General features: G+C 33.2%; 1 protein-coding gene across 3 annotated transcripts in view; it reads left to right on the top strand.

Moving 5' to 3' along the window:
- LOC121384801 (actin-binding LIM protein 1-like) overlaps positions 1-16,503 on the top strand; it is a 96,165-nt gene extending 79,662 nt beyond the window's left edge. For all 3 annotated transcript variants that reach the window (XM_041515385.1, XM_041515384.1, XM_041515383.1), the window contains 8 exons: positions 2,152-2,418; positions 2,978-3,070; positions 3,928-4,019; positions 4,506-4,563; positions 6,143-6,183; positions 7,850-7,957; positions 8,466-8,537; positions 9,885-16,503. In XM_041515385.1, the coding sequence (XP_041371319.1) occupies positions 2,152-2,418; positions 2,978-3,070; positions 3,928-4,019; positions 4,506-4,563; positions 6,143-6,183; positions 7,850-7,957; positions 8,466-8,537; positions 9,885-9,998 (845 nt within the window). In that variant the 3' untranslated portion in view covers positions 9,999-16,503. The remainder of the gene's footprint in view (positions 1-2,151; positions 2,419-2,977; positions 3,071-3,927; positions 4,020-4,505; positions 4,564-6,142; positions 6,184-7,849; positions 7,958-8,465; positions 8,538-9,884) is intronic.

Below are 16,503 nucleotides of genomic sequence, written 5' to 3'. Positions count from 1 at the left end.
ATACTTTTAACAAACCGCCTCTTATTTTAACAAACCGCCTCTTACTTTTAACAAACCGCTACATACTTTTAACAAACCGCCTCTTACTTTTAACAGACAGCCTCTTACTTTTAACAGACAGCCTCTTACATTTAACAGACAGCCTCTTACCTTTAACAGACAACCTCTTATTTTTAACAGACAGCCTCTTACTTTTAACAGACAGCCTCTTACTTTTAACAAACTGCCTCTTAGTTTTAACACACTGTCTCTTACTTTTAACAGACAGCCTCTTACTTTTAACAACAGACTGCCTCTTACTTTTAACAGACAGCCTCTTACTTTTAACAGACAGCCTCTTACTTTTAACAGACAGCCTCTTACTTTTAACAACAGACTGTCTCTTACTTTTAACAGACGGCCTCTTACTTTTAACAACAGACTGCCTCTTACTTTTAACAGACAGCCTCTTACTTTTAACAACAGACTGTCTCTTACTTTTAACAGACAGCCTCTTACTTTTAACAACAGACTGCCTCTTACTTTTAACAGACAGCCTCTTACTTTTAACAGACAGCCTCTTACTTTTAACAACAGACTGTCTCTTACTTTTAACAGACAGCCTCTTACTTTTAACAACAGACTGCCTCTTACTTTTAACAGACAGCCTCTTACTTTTAACAACAGACAGCCTCTTACTTTTAACAGACAGCATCTTACTTTTAACAACAGATAGCCTCTTACTTTTAACAACAGACAGCCTCTTACTTTTAACAACAGACAGCCTCTTACTTTTAACAGACAGCCTCTTACTTTTAACAACAGACAGCCTCTTACTTTTAACAGACAGCCTCTTACTTTTAACAGACAGCCTCTTACTTTTAACAGACAGCCTCTTACTTTTAACAACAGACTGCCTCTTACTTTTAACAACAGACAGCCTCTTACTTTTAACAACAGACAGCCTCTTACTTTTAACAGACAGCCTCTTACTTTTAACAACAGACAGCCTCTTACTTTTAACAACAGACAGCCTCTTACTTTTAACAGACAGCCTCTTACTTTTAACAACAGACAGCCTCTTACTTTTAACAGACAGCCTCTTACTTTTAACAGACAGCCTCTTACTTTTAACAACAGACTGTCTCTTACTTTTAACAGACAGCCTCTTACTTTTAACAACAGACTGCCTCTTACTTTTAACAGACAGCCTCTTACTTTTAACAGACAGCCTCTTACTTTTAACAACAGACTGTCTCTTACTTTTAACAGACAGCCTCTTACTTTTAACAACAGACTGCCTCTTACTTTTAACAGACAGCCTCTTACTTTTAACAACAGACAGCCTCTTACTTTTAACAGACAGCCTCTTACTTTTAACAACAGACAGCCTCTTACTTTTAACAACAGACAGCCTCTTACTTTTAACAACAGACAGCCTCTTACTTTTAACAGACAGCCTCTTACTTTTAACAACAGACAGCCTCTTACTTTTAACAGACAGCCTCTTACTTTTAACAACAGACAGCCTCTTACTTTTAACAACAGACAGCCTCTTACTTTTAACAGACAGCCTCTTACTTTTAACAACAGACAGCCTTGTACTTTTAACAGACAGCCTCTTATTTTTAACAGACAACCTCTTACTTTTAACAGACAGCTTCTTATTTTTAACAGACAGCCTCTTACTTTTAAAAAACAGCCTCTTACTTCTGCCATACAAAAACTAATTTGTACAAAGCAGCCCTATACTTTTGCTCAACAGCCTTCCCTCCTATTTTTGCTAAATTGGATTATGCTGTTAACAAATGACATTACCTTTGCAAACCAGATTATTATTTTCATATACAATGAAACCCCTCTAAACCGGACACCCTAGGGACCAAAACAAATGTCCAGTTTTAAGAGGGATTTGTTTTAGAGAGTTCAGTTATGTCCTGTTTTTTAAAAAAGGACTGAAAAATGTCTGGTTTTAAGAGGTATCCGGTTTAGAGATGTTCTCTTCTGTACAGATATTTAAAAGGAGGCCGCACAAAACGTCTAGTTTTGAGGGAATTCCGGTTTACAGAGGGTCTGGGTTTGAGAAGTTTCACTGTATAAGACACTGCAGTATCTTAATACGTGTAATAATATAAATTCTTGCAGATTACAATAACCTTTGTATTTTTTCAGTACGTGAGAGAAGACGAAGTCGTGGTGAGAAAGACGAAGACGATGATGAGGACGATTCTGAGGTGGAAGACCCGAGGATCCAGCGCGAGTTGGAGGAAATCTCAAAGATCAAGAACGAGTCGGGAATTGGTTCCGTTATCTACAAGGAACTTACAGAACGCAAGATTTTGCCACACAAACCCTTGGACCCTTGGAAGGCCTCTCGAGCTCCTAATGCCAAATATGAACCGCGGTATAGGACCAGATACCAGTCCCCCATGTTTGCGTGTAAGTTTTCCCTTTCTGTCATGATAAGAGACAGATAAAACTAAGTCAACTCAAGATGCATCGATGTAGGATATTTATAAAATGTTTTAGGATATCATTAAACAAATAGTATTTTCTTCTTGTCTCATGATTTTCACTTGAGGAAAACATAATAAACTGTTTGAATAAATGTGAACATAATTATATTGGTATATATATATATATATATATATATATATATATATATATATATATATATATATATATATATACATATATACATACTTTATTTTATTATAATTATTTTGTTTTGTGGCACCATTGTGGTTCTTTTTATTAGTAAATAGACATACTGAAAAGTCCGCAAATTTTATTTTTGTCAGTATTGTTTTAATTCTGTAATTGTTTTGTGCCATTTTGCAGATCATCATGTTGCTTATATTAAACAGTATCAAATACTGCAAACAAACATTTATTGTTGTTATCTTGTTTAGCACTATCTTTATACTTTTATTAGTGAAATGTCTATGAATTTAATTGGATTTTGTTTTAAGCTTGAGAGTTTTAAAAAATATTTTAGCACCATCACGGTTCTTGGATCGACCTAGGCGATCATGGGATGACAGTGATATTCGAGGCTACAGATCTCTGTCTACATTGACCTGTGTACCAGGTAAATATGTTTGTTTAATCTCAGCATGTATGTACTGAGCTCTTTAACCCTAACCAAGCTTAAATGTTCCAATTTCTGTTTCTGGCTATGAAAGCCTGAAGACTTGTCCATAGCAATATATCACCATATCGATTTTTCTTAGATATTTATTTGTTTTTTTAATTCATGGACCCTGTATGTTTCACACCAATAACTGACAATCTTTTTATTTTTCTTAAAGCAGTTTATGTTTGGCAATCATTTTTTAAAAATACGTAGTCTAAAATAACCAAAAATGTGATAAATTGTGCAAGTGGATTAAATGTTGCCATTTCAATTGGTTAAAAATATAGGACCAAATTTATGAAGAATGTTTATGTCTTGCATGCTTGTAATTATATTGACAATGCTTAAACACCTGCACTTAAGAAAAACAGGCTTGGTAAATTTAGCCCATAGTGTTGTATTTATATTTTTTAAAGTTGTGGACTCCCCGAAGTTATATTAAAGGGACATTCCTGAGTTTGCTCCATTGTAAGATGTTTCCAACTAATATAATATTTCTAAGATTAAACTTGCACAGTAAATATATTTTCTTGTTTAGAATATCAATGTCTGTATATTCAATATGTTTCTGGTCATCTTAATATTTGTAAGAAACCCAAAATTGATTTTGTCTTCAAATAATTTTGTATGTACGAAAAACAATATTTTAGGAAATAAAATGAAATTTAACCTAGTACAAATATTAGAATGATCAGAAACATATATTTGATATGTAATTACAATCATTAAAAAGTCGCTTTTAGTTAATAACATCTTAAAAATTGCAGCAAACTCAGGAATGTCCCTTTAATATTTGTGTGTTTTGTTGACAGCTCCAAAGCCTGGATATGGTCCTTCGTATGGCATGACTCCTCGGGCAGCCACTCTACCTCTTTCAGGCCTCTACGGCGCTAGAGATGACTTCGTAAGTCTGTCACTGCTTAGAAATGTCAGTAGATCATGATACCTTACAATCAGTCGTTTAAAACGTGACAAATCCGAGGTACTTTGTAACTACATAAAGAACTTGTTCATACAGAAGTTGTGCTTGTTATATCTAAATTATACAATGTTATAAATAATGTCCACTTTTACAGTGGTGGTGTTTTTGTATTTTGATATTTTTCTGAATTTAGAAGAGTAAATTAGCAAAATGATAAATAATAAAATAAAAATTAAAATTGTTTTATGGTCAATATTTTTAATTTTTTTTAAACTTTGCCATTTTGTTTGAAAAAGATTGAAAATCAATTTAATAAAATTTTGGGTACAATGTACATAGTGCTGAAAGATAGTTTATTTAGTTTTTTTTATCTTATGTTGTTCAGTTAAAAACTATAATGTTTTGTGTGCCTAATGCCACATGCTATAAATATTATGTATATAAATCTTGTTTTTAAATTTGCTTCAGGGCTATTACCATTTTGAGGAAGGTGAAACTAGTGGCGAGGGCCATCAAAGGTCAACACGTAAGTATTAAGTATAACCACAATAGTTCAAACTGTATTACTTACTACTTTAAAATTCAGGGTTTTTCTTATTTGATTAAAATAAATATATGTGTCAAGTCTGAAAACATCTTAATTTTTATTGTGATATTAAAGGGACAGACCCTAGTTTCAAGCCACGAAAATTAACACTAAGCTCATTAATTTACAAACATGTAACACATTTGAATAAAGTTGCAACAGAGTCTGTGACTTTAAAATGGTGAAATACGCTCTAAAATAAACTGAAACTCAACTCCATTAACTGTTACTTCTCAGACGCACGTGTGTTTTTAAAAATATGAGAAATGCATTTTGTGATATTAAAAACACCAAGATGACCAACAACACTTCGAATGTACGGAAATGGATAATCTAAACAATAAAATCTAAGTAAAGTATCATTTCAGTTATTAAAAACGGCTCTAATAGTAAAATATATGCCTTAGTGTTTAAAAACTAGGGTATATCCCTTTAAAGTGACATTGCATCAGCTTAATATTTACAATTGTTCTTATAATTCTTCATGATCCAAGTGACTTATAGTAACTGCTTCATATTTTTTGGATTTACAGCAACTCTTGTGGTGTGCCAGAGTACTGGCCGGGAACATTTTGTTCTCAGAATCTTGATTAACAATTAGCAGTTGAAAATTGATCAACAACTATTGCTTAATGTTTTAAAATTGTGTAGCGATCCCTGAAACGTTCGTAGCGAATCGTGACGTGATACTGAAAAAAATGTTCCCTGACTGGCAAAACGTTTTCAAGATTATTCTCCTGCTGTACTGTGGTTTCTCAGAACTGAGTGTGTTTTTGTTTTTTTTAGCCTTTTGTGACTTGAATAAAAACATTGTCATAGCTCACCATAGTCAAGTCAGTGGTAAACAATGCATTGGCTGCATAGTTAAGCCTCAAGGCTGGTAGATGCTGGGTTTGCATCCAAATACAGGCTTAGAAGTGGATGTAGCCCAGTGGTAGGATCGATCCCCACCAGTGGCCCATTGGGCTATTTCTCGTTCCAGCCAGTGCACCATGACTGGTATATCAAAGGTTGTGGTATGTCCTGTCTGTAGTATGGTACATATAAAAGATCCCTTGCTACTAATGGAAAAATATAGCAGGTTTCATCTCTTATACTATATGTCAAAAAATATCAAATGTTCGACATCCAATAGCCGATGAGTAATAAATCAATGTGTTCTAGTGGTGTCGTTAAACAAAACAAACTTCAACTTTAACCCAGTACAGGATCCAAACCAAAATGGGTTTTAATGGCTCAGTAGAAAAATTTATGTTTTTTTGTTTTTTTCTCTCACTGATGATCAGCTATTAACTTATCCTGTACAGACAACCCAAATAGTTGAGGTTTGTGTGTGTGTGTGTGTGTGTGTGTGTGTGTGTGTGTGTGTGTGTGTGCCCAAGAAAGCATGCTTGAACTGTAAGTGGATATAAGCACAGAAATAATTTTAAAATTGAAATGAATTGAAATGTATTCGTTCTTGGTTGTGGAATTGAGTTACTGTGTTGTGCAGCACATTGATGAAGATTTATCATTTCAGATACGTCATCTTCCACCGTCAATACAGATTCCAGCACCAGGGTGAGTGACTTTAGTTTAATACTTATATGTGGTCTCACACTGTAGTTTAGTAAAACACAACTTGTAAATACATTGTGTGTGGGAGAGCATGACTGCTGCCAACGAGGCGATAGTGTACCCATTTTCCAGTCAATTTTGTGTTAAATGATATTTAATTTTTAAAAAAAACATAAATTAACCTTGTTTTTTTTTATTACTCTGTTTATTATTTTGGAGCTGGTTTTGTTTTGTTTTGTTACAGGTGCTGTGTGTAATTCCAACTGATGTTCTTGTTTTTGGTTGGACAAACAGTCTATTAGTGTCCTTTGTAAATCTCATACCTATAAAAATAGTTTAAAATCTAGTTCAGGTTCTGTGAAAATCTCATAAAAATGCACAGTTTTCCGATTTCTTTTAAAAAAAACCCACTCAAATTATCTGCCAACAAGTCAAGGCATGTAATAATTTTTATCTCTAAAAATAAGCAAAATGAAGATAGGCCTATTCACCTAAAAATGCTGAGCTATATATGTTTAATATGGTTTCATGTAGACTGGTGTCTTGTATTTTAATACAGGTTCACATAGAATGATGTTTGAATTTAACATGGTTTCATGTAGACTGGTGTCTTGTATTTTAATACAGGTTCACATAGAATGATGTTTGAATTTAACATGGTTTCATGTAGAACAGTGTTTTATTTTCTTTTAACATTTAATTTTCATGTAGGCTGGTGTTTATGTTAATATGGGTTCATGTAGACCGGTGTCTGTATTTTAACCTGGTATCATGTAGACTGGTGTTTATGTTAATATGGGTTCATGTAGACTGGTGTCTGTATTTTAACCTGGTATCATGTAGACTGGTGTTTGTATTTTAACCTGATATCATGTAGACTGGTGTCTGTATTTTAACCTGGTATCATGTAGACTGGTGTTTATGTTAATATGGGTTCATGTAGACTGGTGTCTGTATTTTAACCTGGTATCATGTAGACTGGTGTTTATGTTAATATGGGTTCATGTAGACTGGTGTCTGTATTTTAACCTGATATCATGTAGACTGGTGTCTGTATTTTAACATGGTATCATGTAGACTGGTGTTTGTATTTTAACATGGTATCATGTAGACTGGTGTCTGTATTTTAACCTGGTATAATGTAGACTGGTGTCTGCATTTTAAACTGGTATCATGTAGACTGGTGTCTGTATTTTAACCTGGTATCATATAGACTGGTCTGTATTTTAACCTGGTATCATATAGACTGGTCTGTATTTTAACCTGGTATCATGTAGACTGGTGTTTATGTTAATATGGGTTCATGTAGACTGGTGTCTGTATTTTAACCTGGTATCATGTAGACTGGTGTTTATGTTAATGTGGGTTCATGTAGACTGGTGTCTGTATTTTAACCTGATATCATGTAGACTGGTGTCTGTATTTTAACATGATATCATGTAGACTGGTGTTTGTATTTTAACCTGATATCATGTAGACTGGTGTCTGCATTTTAATCTGGTATCATGTAGACTGGTGTCTGTATTTTAACCTGGTATAATGTAGACTGGTGTCTGCATTTTAAACTGGTATCATGTACACTGGTGTTTGTATTTTAACCTGGTTTCATGTAGACTGGTGTCTGTATTTTAACCTGGTATCATGTAGACTGGTGTTTGTTTGCTTGCAGCGAGAGGGTCGAGTGTGGGGTGTGACGGGAGCTGCAGGTTACGAGGGTCCATCTATATCACTGTTAAAACTACAGAAGAGCACATGGCACACAGAGGCTGAGCCACCAGTAAGTCTGATACTAACTTGTTTATATTTACATTTAAAAAGTGTATTTTATTGTTTAACAACACCACTAGAACACATTGGTATTCACATAATCAACAAATATAATCTCAACCTAAATAAACTCTATTAGCAACTTAGTTTAATCTATGGATTCCACCAGAGGCGGATCTAAGGGGCCCCTGCCCTCCCTCCCCCCCCTAAATTTTGCGATAGTTATAATTTTATTATATATCTTCATTTTTTTTATGATCCCCCCTCCAAACCTCCCCCAAAGTTCCCTTGGCATTCCACCTCATGTCACTGGGGCCTCCTCCTAAATGGATTTTTTGGATCCGCCACTGTCAGAGTGTTTTAAGAATTTTTCCTGTCAGTGGATTATGCTACACTGTATGATCTAGCCTATGTTCTTCATCATATTGTTTAATTTGAAAACTGAGGGATATATGACATTTTCATAACCAGCTTGGGTGTTTTAATGGAAATAACTCTTGTGACCTGTTCCATTTCAGGTTTATTCCTATGAAAAATTAAAGATAACAAATTTCGATCTACCGAAGGATGTAGACACAAATCATCTAGAGGTAAGTTGAATCGAGTTGCAGGAGTTTGTAGTAGCTGTATATGTTGAGTTTCCAAAACCATGTATCATGATGCATGGGATAAAGGTCCAGACACTAGTTTCAACCCGTAAAAAATGGGATAAAGGTGCAGACACTAGTTTCAACCCGTAAAAATGGGATAAAGGTGCAGACACTAGTTTCAACCCATAAAAATGGGATAAAGGTGCAGACACTAGTTTCAACCCGTAAAAATGGACGCCAAGTTTGGTTAAGTTACAAACCTGTAGCACATTTGGATAACGTTACAAGAGAGTTAAACAGTGGTGAAATGTTGTTTAAAAATAGACTAAAACTTGATTCTATAACCTTTAACCTTTACTTTAAAAAAAATATGAAAAATACATTTTGTGGTATTAGAAACACCAGGATGACCAGAAAGACTTTGGTTGTACGGAAATGGATTATCTAAACAATAAAATATAAGTAGTGTTTGATTTCAGTGATCAGAAATGGCTCTAATAGTGAAAAATATGTTAGTGTTTAAAAACTAGGGTCTGTTCCTTTAATAATGATTATAATATAAATTGTAGAAGCATCACGAGGGGTATATGGCTTTTTATGTACGCTCTGTGTGTTCTTTTAAGAGCACACGGAGGATACATAAAAAGCCATATGCCCCGAGAGATGCTTCTACAACGAATTTATCTTGCCGACATGTTAAACTATATAGCCAAATAATCAAAATAACGCCAGACAATAATTGTTAACAATTTATTAAAGGAGCCGTACCACATGGACGCGAACGAAACCACTTGCCAGTGACGAAAAATAGTTCCATCGATAAACGAGTTTTTAACTTCAAATGTTTGTAATACGAAATTGTCTAAAACAGATATTAATATACTTGATTGATTATCAATGTTATTTATAATCTAATTATTGCTATAGCATTCACTGGGGTGGCTGGAAACTGTTGGAAATTACAGACGGGGTATAAGAGAATTTGGCTCCGCCCATAGGGGTATAAGGGATTTGTCCAATGGCAAACAACCAATGATTAAAGAATTTTACATGAAGGCGAGATAAAATACTTTTGCCATATTTGGGTTTTGTTTTTTTAATTTGTAGTAGTATTAGTACAAATTTATGGTATATACAGAAGTAAGGCTAGTACATTTTTAATCATGGCTAGTGGATTTTTAAAATCACTGATCCCATGGCTAGTGGATTTTTAGAAAATTCTTGAAGCCTTGATTATATAGTATACCTAGGCTTATAAAAAAAAAATTAACTTGTAAAGTCATAAATTGTCTTTTAATCTTTTAACAAAAGACTTAACATAAACATGCCATTATGTTTATTTTTCAGATTCATTTAGCAGATACAGAATTTAATGACATTTTGGGAATGCCTAGAGAGAAATTTTACCGCTTAGCAGAGTGGAAGCGAAATGACTTGAAGAGAAAGCATGATCTGTACTAAACTCCGATGTTAACATACAGTTCGCCGAGACTATTCAGACGTTGCTAGCCTACTGACTGGAGCCTGGTGTTTGTGGTCGCCTTTGTGTGTTGCTCTTCATGTTTTGTGATTCGCATTCATAGAGTGAAGCAGGATCAGTGAAACGGTTACGTTGCTGGTTTGTACCAGTGCATAGACTTATAGTCACAGAGGCTTTACACACAAACACACAAACCATCCAGTCTGGACTCCTGAGCTGTTAGAGGCCCATCCTCCACTGTTCTAAGACTGAAAAAACATCAACAGTGGAGATTTTTTTTCCATAACTATGTCATTTGGATACAAATGTTCTGTACAAAGTAATAGACAAATGCACTCACATGGAATGGACTTGAGAGGTCTTGAACCTAGCTCTATGCCATTCTCTGACTGTTCATATAAACAAAAATGAATGTGAAATTTTAATGTTAATAATAATTTGTGGATCCAGGAATTGTATACAAATTAATAGAGCACTACAGATAGACTCAAAATATGGTCTAGCTTGGTATGTGGTGTTCTTTGATGAAACATTCAAATATTTTACGAAATCAGTAGTCTTTGGATCTATAAGTGACGTAAAATTCAGCACACAGTTTCTCAGACTTTACAGAACTCACAAAATAACCCAGGACTCCGTTGCAAAAGTAGTTCACTACTTGTTTCTGTACAGATTGGCTAAATATAAGAATGAAAAATTGCAATAGTTTTATACAACTTTTGCATGCATGAATGACTTGCCCAAAATAGTCCATAAAATAGTTGCTCTAAAAGTGTCTGAAGGGAAATCACGTCTAGTGTGAGCCCTGTAATAAAGAAGTAGCGCTCCAGACCGGAAACCGAGTGTGACATCAGCTTCCTTTCGTACGGTGCAGGTGTTCGAATAAAGACGGAGTGTGAAAGAAGATGATAGTTTTTTACTTATTTGATTTTCAGCCTTTGTTGCAAGTCCACCCAAGTTGATTTGATGTTAATTATTTATATGGATGTCATAGGTGTTGATCATAGTCATCTTTTCTTCTTTTTTTCTTTTTTTTTGTTCTGGTTGTGACAGAGACTTTGTTACGCTCATTTAGTTGTTTAAAAGGCTTCTTTTTTTTGTCCGTCCATCTATCATCATTAAACATATATAGTGATATTTAGGGGTTTTTTAATTGTGGATTGAAGTGATGAGAGGCCAAGCGGGGAGTTGTTGTTTAATAGCGCCCAAGTTGTGAAGTGTAAAATGTCATTGATGCGGTGCATAATCTGGGGCATGAGATAAAACTAGCTGTTTTTTCTTGTTCACTTGTTGGTTTTTCTGTCAACAGAACACACTAGAACCATTATCAGAAAATGTGTATTTCATTCTTTTTTTTTCAATTAGAAATTCATAGCAAACTCATCCTTTTTAATGATGTTTAAAAAAAAAAAAAAAAAACATACTTCTCACCTAGTTTACAAAATAAATTCTGTCCCTTTCATGCCATGACAGAGTTTTCATGAAAAATTATAAACAGAAAAAAAGACGCTATTGTAGATAAAATAGAACGAAACATTTTTGTTTTTAGAAAATGATTTTATGTAATGTTTATGGACTTGTTTCCAGTGTACTGTGATTCATCGGTTTTAATGCAGTATACTAATCACAAAGTGTAATAAGGTTTATTTAACTCAGATTGTTTTAATGCAGTATACTGACAACAGTATAACAAGTTTAACTAGTGTTTTCCATGTGTACCTACATGTATATAAATGTATGGCATGCTCCTTACATATTCAGTTTAACCTGTTGTTCATTTCATTCCAGACCTTTTGACACAAGCATGTCAAAAATTGGTGCAATACCTCATTTCACTGTGCTTTCTGTATTCAAATTCTTACTTTTATGAAGAAAGATATAATTAAATATTATATTATAATGGTGGTGACAGTTTTATTAGCCATTATAAATTAAAATGTAAAGAATGATATGAACTTTCAAAGAAACATATAAAAAAAACACTAACTAGAAGGTTCTAAAACAACAGCTTAAAATATGGGATTTGTGCAGTCTTCCAGGATAGGAAGAAACAACAAATCTATAGCTATGTAAATTTTTAATCTGTCTGAATTCCAAACGATTAATGAACCGAACTTCAGACACTTGACTTGGGGAAATGTTTAATATATAGAGCATTTTACAACTAGAAATGTTTGGAAGTCCTGCTTGTATAGACCCCCAAGTAGACCATGTCTGTACAGCACTGAGGTGAATTAACCATGTTGCTTGAACTGCAGGGATCATGTGAACAGACATCTCCCAAGAGAAATAGGCAGTCGGGATGCATCAGATTTTTAACATTTACTGAATATTGTTTTCACATACAAAAAATATATGTGCATCTGTCTACCTGTTGCATCTTATAAATACAGACATCCAACCGATTCATTTTTGTTTTGCATATAAAGGCATAATCTTTGTATGGTGCTGTAGATGATACTGCGAGAAGAGTGTTGAGGAGGCAAGCCCAAAATAGTTCATATTTACATGTATAAGCTGAAAATTGTCCATTAAGGCCATATTGGTGATCTGCAAATTACTAGCCTTTTATGAACAGATCTTAATGGCTCATATATGTGCAGCTTTCCGTAGCAGTCATGTGGTTGGGGTTATTTAAGGCTTCTTTTAAAACAGGTTTCATTAGAAATCATTTATCAAAAATCTAATTATTAAATTTATCTGTTATTTCTTGGTGCTGTTTGCGGTTATGTTTTAGGTTGTAACCAGAAAGTCACATAACATTCTGCAGAGCCGTATGCTTTTTGGATAATTTTTAAGCCCGTTATCGTTACTATACCTATGACTATATAGTGAATTTTTTACAGTGTTTGTCACCTTTTTTAAAGGTGATATCAAGTATCTTCCTTGCTTTGCAGATTTTGACGAATACAAGTATATTCTCAAAATATGTAAACTGGCTAATTAGGATTAGTCTGACCTCACATTGATGTAGTAATAGTGTACTATGAATGCTTGCTTTTTAACAGTTGTGTGAGACATCCTTTCTGATGATCATTTTGGAGCTGGCCATTTCAACCATTAATCAGTGCCTATTTGTAAGCATACATGTATGTGTAAATAGTGTAGTCTACTGTACAAACTTTGTGTATTTATACTCCTATTTGAAACTACTTGCATATTTAGTTGTACAACTGGTGCGAGAGAAACTATGTACATTTTTAGCATTGTTAAAGTGTTCCATCGGTCTTGCAGGCATTTCTTCAAAATGTGTATATATATATATATATATATATATATATATATATATATATATATATATATATATATATATATCTGTATATATATATATATGTATATATATATATATATATTGTATCTGTATAATGTTCACCCAGGTGTTGAACAAGATATGCAGTTATTGCAAAGGTTATCAAGTCCAATTTCTGACATCAGTTTATTTTGTTTTACATTAGTCAGCTCTCCAGAGATTCAAGCATGCCTATGTTGGATACCCCTTCAGAGTTCCCCATAGCTATTTGCTGAAGACAGAATTTGTTTTCTAGGCCCAGTGGTTGTTTAATGTCATCACAGCAGGATTGGCAAGTTTTTTTAATAAATTGTGGTGGACTAGTCTAAATTGAATGCTAATGGGTTGAATAAGTTTGAACTCAAATGTTAATCTAGATATTAGAAATAAAAACTGATTTGAACAGAGTACAATATCATTGCAATGGGACAACAACATTAATCTAGATTTTAAAAATAGAAGCTGGTTGGGACAGAATACAATGTAGATGAAATCGCATTGTGTAGCTGGTTGTGCCTTTTTTATTTTATTTTTTAGTTCTACTCTACTTGTATGGTTGTGTTACCACTATTGCTTTGGCACTTTATTTTTCTTTTTGAAGTATTGCAAATACATGTATTACAGATTTATTAAGCTATTATATCACTTAATTTTTAATTGAAAATTCAAAAAACTATACTATTTATCTATAAACATCCACGTGCAGATTTTCGTAAAAATTCAAGAATTCCAATTCACATTTGATTTTGATATCTGTATTTTATGTCTGCTTACACATGTATTCTAAAACGTGGCTACGTTAAATTATATTGTATATTCTGTATATGGTGCGTAGAAGGGGAAGAAAGGTTTTGGTAAGGATTTAAGGAACATAGATATAGCAAAAGATTAACACTTGAGAATGGTCCCACCAAAAATTGTGTGGTCTTATCTTTTAACATAAGTTTGTTTTACTCAACAATTACTACTAGATGAGTACCATAGTTGGGAAGTTTTTCTCCTAGTCACGTAAAAGCACTTGAGAATGGAAACTAGATATTAGAAGTAACACTGTATCATACATTTTAGAACTTTTTTTTTTTTTTTTTTTACATTTTATTTTTGAAATAACATACAAGAAATATATAACATCAAACATTTTTTCCATTGATGGACCATTATTTTTGGATATGCCCATGTGGAATACGTACATGTACTATACCGGTATATACATGTATATTAAGATAAATTGTGATATGTAATTTTGTATGAATGTCACAAGATGACAATGTGTGCAATAATGTTATTAGTTTCTCTAAATGGTTCTGTTAGATTTGGATAAATGATCGTTTTAGTATTGCTTACATTAGTTTTTACCAAGTACTGCTATGTTTTTGAAATTCAGGTTTTCCTATTTTTAGAGATCTCAAGAACATTTTATGTTTGCTTTTAGTCTGAAGTAACTAGTCCTGGCTTTCAACCAAAAACTGCATTCAATGCTTTAGCTATCGCTTGTTTTTATAGGGGTTTTTTTTCCTTAGATCTGTATTATTTATTGCAAACATATCTTAATATTTTTATTACATTGTGCATGATTTTGTGAAGCCATCAAAAATGGTATGCTGCAGTTTGTTTTTACTAGGATAAATTGTTAATGTTTATGATTTACCACCCATTTACATGTATGTATGTATGCGAGTCTTTTGATATATGTACATTATTTAATTCTGTATTTCCATGTTGCATTTTAAAGTTTCTAAAGCTACAGGTGCTTATGTTCTTTTTCTGTATGAAACAGATTGGACTAAGTTATGTACTATAATAACAAAGAAGTGACCGAAGAATTTTACACCATTTTTGTTTATTCATCAAGTCCAAAAAATGAATAAATTTTCTTTTGTATGTAATGTCTAACAGTTGTGTTGGTTTCGCCATCAGTTTGACTTAATAACATATAAAACTTGGGGTACAAAATATGAAAGCAAATTTTAATGTTAATTATCGTGTCAAAAGTCGGCACTCCATAAAATCACAAGTGAAAATATAATTTTAAAAATAACATTTATGTCACTTCTTTGTTAAACTGAACCACACAAGACAATAGTATCCAGATTTAAATCTTATACAAGAAAACAATACTATTCAGATTTCGATCTTTTCAGTTGTTTACAAAAGTTGGTTCTTAATTAGGAAAGATGATACTTTCTAGACGAATAGCACAATCTTGCTGAATGTTTCCAGTAGGCTTATTTATATATAACTGTACAGATGTATGCCTGTTGCTGCTGAACTGTCTCATATTGTAGCCATTTTGTCAAAGTTTGGTACATGCACTTGTGTGTGTATTCAAGCAGACCACTGTTAGTTAAATGTTTGACAATGTACATGGGAAAACTTTAAGATTTTGCAGCAATTCTCAAGTTTCTTGATGTAAATTCTGAAAATATTAAATGCACCAACCTGATAATTTGCAATCTGCTAGGGTTATTAAAAACACATTAAGACTAAGATTACAGGCCTTTGAAGCAAGAGAACAATGTTTCTTAACGTTTTCTGTGAATAAGATTTGATTCTCATTTATGATATCAGATGCTTTCAAATTGTTTCTGTATGCTTTTGGAATTAACTGCTTGTAATGCAGTCTGTTGCTTAAAAAGTACATCGTTAATAATGCTCAGTTTCTCACAATATTTCGCTAAACACAATTTCGTTGAGATCATTGAAGCATATTACTTTGCAATCATGAATTCAACAAAAAAAACCCACACCAAACCAAGGTCTAAGATATTATTAAACATATTCAGTATTTAGTGTATGTTTGCTTATATCACATGCTCAGATTTGTTTTCAAATAATTTGCACAAATTAAGAATAGTACCGGGTATACTACTACTAATAGTCAAATGCACGGGGTTTATTTCTGCAAAAGAACATTTCTTCGGCTTCGAAAAGAAATTCTCTTGAACATTATTTTGTCATTTAAGAGGAGGCATGTGCATTTAAATGCCAACAAGAATCCAGTTACATTAATAAAATTATTAAATCAATGTGATTTTATCATGTTACATCTTTTACAGTTTTCATACTATTTGTACTAGTTTTTAAAGTGATTGTTTTTCTCCACAAATGTATTTGTTAAGCATGCAACTTACAGTTGTCTGCCTGGATCTGTTGTGAAAGACCAGCTTTATATGCAAACAATAAAACATTGAATCCTC

Source organism: Gigantopelta aegis, chromosome 10 (genome assembly GCF_016097555.1).
Source record: "Gigantopelta aegis isolate Gae_Host chromosome 10, Gae_host_genome, whole genome shotgun sequence".
NCBI lineage: Eukaryota > Metazoa > Mollusca > Gastropoda > Neomphalida > Peltospiridae > Gigantopelta > Gigantopelta aegis.
This window is presented reverse-complemented; position numbering and strand designations above follow the sequence as displayed.